The following is a 2,658-nucleotide window of genomic DNA, read 5'->3' as shown; positions in this document are numbered from 1 at the left end:
CTTCCAGAAAGGATTGTTGGATATTTCTGTGTGAGCTGCGGGATGTCTGATGTTGGTGAGCACATTAAACAGGGGCATAAATTCGTAATGAGAGCCCTGAAAGGAACGGTTCTTATCATTTATGGATGGAATAATTAACGATACTGTACTCGGAGGTTTTACACGGGGCTGTGAATTGTCAGCCGTGGAAGGAGGGGAATAAGTAGGATGGAAACAGCTTCAATTCGGACGGCTGAAGGCACCCAGAGCCACGGGACCCTGGGGGATGCCACCGCCGGTGATGCTGCGGGGATGTCCCCTCTCCACCTGTGGTCTCCTTCCCGGCTCCTGGACACAGCGAGCCCACACTGGTGGGAATTTGGAGATTTGAGATTTTTCGATGACTTTCCTGCCCTTGGAAACCACCCACTGGCGCGGCACAGGGTCGGGTGATGCTCTGCTCCGAGCATCCTGGGGTTTTTTGGGGGGTTTCCTCGCTGGTCCCCCCCCAGGTCCACGCACAGCCCAGCTGGGCCGTTCCGCGGTGCCCGGGGCTGGGGGTGTCTCACCGTGGGGTGGTGGGTGCACCCTGGGACCCCCAGGGCGCTGAGCCACTTCTCCCAGCACCACGTCTTCGTCCTATTTTAACCGGGATCATCTAAAATACTGTAACTATGGCAACGGCTGCAGGTGAGACTCATTACAGTTAATCCTCTAATTACTAACTACCTCTTCAATCAGTTGTAATTACTTTGGGGACACAGTTAACCTCTCATTAGGAACGCATGGCCACGTTTTACCAAAAGCACAAACAGTGACTTGCCTGGTAATTTAGCACCGCGGCACTCGGGGCCACTCGCCGGCTTCTCTGCCGGCACCATCTCGTCCCTGTCATTAGCCAGGAATGGTTGTCATGACAATTAATCATTCAATCTCTCATCAGCAACTTTTGCCAAATGTCACCCTGCTCTTGATCAAATGAGAAGGGAAAATTAAATGAATCAATTCAGCACCCTGGCGTTTGTCCCTGTATTTTTTTTTTTAGGGGGGGCGTGTTGGTGGGTAAGTTGGAGGTCACCTGCCCCACTCTGCCCTCACTCTGGGGGTCCGGGGTGCCCATCCCAGGGAGCATCCCCCAGAGCTGGGGGTCACTCTGAGCCCCTCGGGGGTCCCTGACGTGACAGCCCAGCCCCTGGGGCCATGGGGCCCCCGGCAGCCCCAGGTCACCGCTGCACCCTGCCGCAGCCGCCCAGATGTGCCACCTCCAGATGTGCTGTCCCCAGATGTGCGATGGTGATGGCTCGGAGCTGGGTTGAGGCTGGTGACCTCCAGAGCAGAGCAGAGTGCCCACTACTCCACCGTGACCCAATTTTGCAAACAATCTTCTCTCCCATCATTTCCCTGATAAACCTGTAATTAGCTGGAGTCGTTTGCTGCATGCAGGTCCCAGCCCTTAGTTGCCGGTGCTAACCCTGTGCAGCTCGGGGGCTTCCAGCAGCCCCCGCCTCATGGCCACACTGGACCCCCAGCAGCCCACAGCTGGGGGTCTTGATGTTGGGGTCTCAGCACCGTCAGCCGGTGATGGGCTCTGCACCATCCTGCCCACCCCAGGGAATGGCTGTGGAGCCCCGTGGTGGGGCACAACCCCCTAAAATATCCTGCCCTGATGGGGAACTGCTCCCCTTGGGGGTCCAGTTATAATTTCTGGGGGTGATCCAGGCCAGCCCCCCATGGGGACGGTGGGGGGGGGGTTTGCCCGGCTGCACGGGGTGACTGGGCAGGGCTGGAGCCGTCCCCCACCATCGCCGGGGAAGGGGGAAGTTTCGCTGCGACTCAATTATAGGAGATTGTAAAATCGCATTAGGGAAGTTGGCATTTAAAGCTTGATGCGTTTGGACAGTGTGTCTCTCCCCGGCTCGGGGAAATCGATTATCCGTCAGAGGGACGGGCGGGCTGGGGCGTGCTGCTCGCACCGCGCACACCGTGAACACCATGCACACCGTGAACACCGTGCACACTGCATACACCGTGCAAACCATGCACACCGTGCACACCGTGAACACCGTGCACACTGCATACACCGTGCAAACCACGCACACCATGCACACCGTGCACACCGTGCACACTGCATACACCGTGCACACCCCACACACCATGCACACCGTGCACACCGCATACACCGTGCACACCCCGCACACCCCACACACCATGCACACTGCATACACCGTGCACACCCCGCACACCATGCACACCGTGCACACCGTGCACACTGCATACACCGTGCACACCCCACACACACTGCACACCATGCACACCGTGCACACTGCATACACCGTGCAAACCCCGCACACCACGCACACCGTGCACACTGCATACACTGTGCACACTGCATACACCGTGCAAACCCCGCACACCACGCACACCGTGCACACTGCATACACTGTGCACACTGCATACACCGTGCAAACCACACACATAGCGCACACCACACACACCGTGCACACTGCACACACTGTGCACACCACGCACACCGTGCACACTGCATGCACCATGCAAACCATGCACACCGCTTGCACCATGCATGCTGCCTACACCTAGTGCATCCCACCAGCAGCCGGGACCGGGTGGCCCCAGGGACCCCCATCTGGGGCAGGAGCTGGGGCCAGAGCTGGGGACACC

The 2,658-nt window shown here is 58.5% G+C and overlaps 1 protein-coding gene across 1 annotated transcript; it reads right to left on the bottom strand.

The window, feature by feature from the left end:
• Positions 1-1,952: 1,952 nt before the first annotated feature.
• On the bottom strand, positions 1,953-2,456 carry LOC104464969 (keratin-associated protein 5-2-like; the record flags this gene model as incomplete). The annotated part of the gene is made up of 1 exon (XM_010077853.1): positions 1,953-2,456. A coding segment is annotated over exon 1 (504 nt), but the record flags the coding sequence as incomplete, so codon positions are not given.
• Positions 2,457-2,658: the final 202 nt, after the last annotated feature.

Source organism: Pterocles gutturalis, unplaced genomic scaffold, assembly GCF_000699245.1.
Source record: "Pterocles gutturalis isolate BGI_N339 unplaced genomic scaffold, ASM69924v1 scaffold2996, whole genome shotgun sequence".
Classification (NCBI taxonomy): domain Eukaryota; kingdom Metazoa; phylum Chordata; class Aves; order Pterocliformes; family Pteroclidae; genus Pterocles; species Pterocles gutturalis.
Note: the sequence above shows the minus strand (reverse complement) of the source record. Positions and strands in the feature narration are given on the sequence as shown.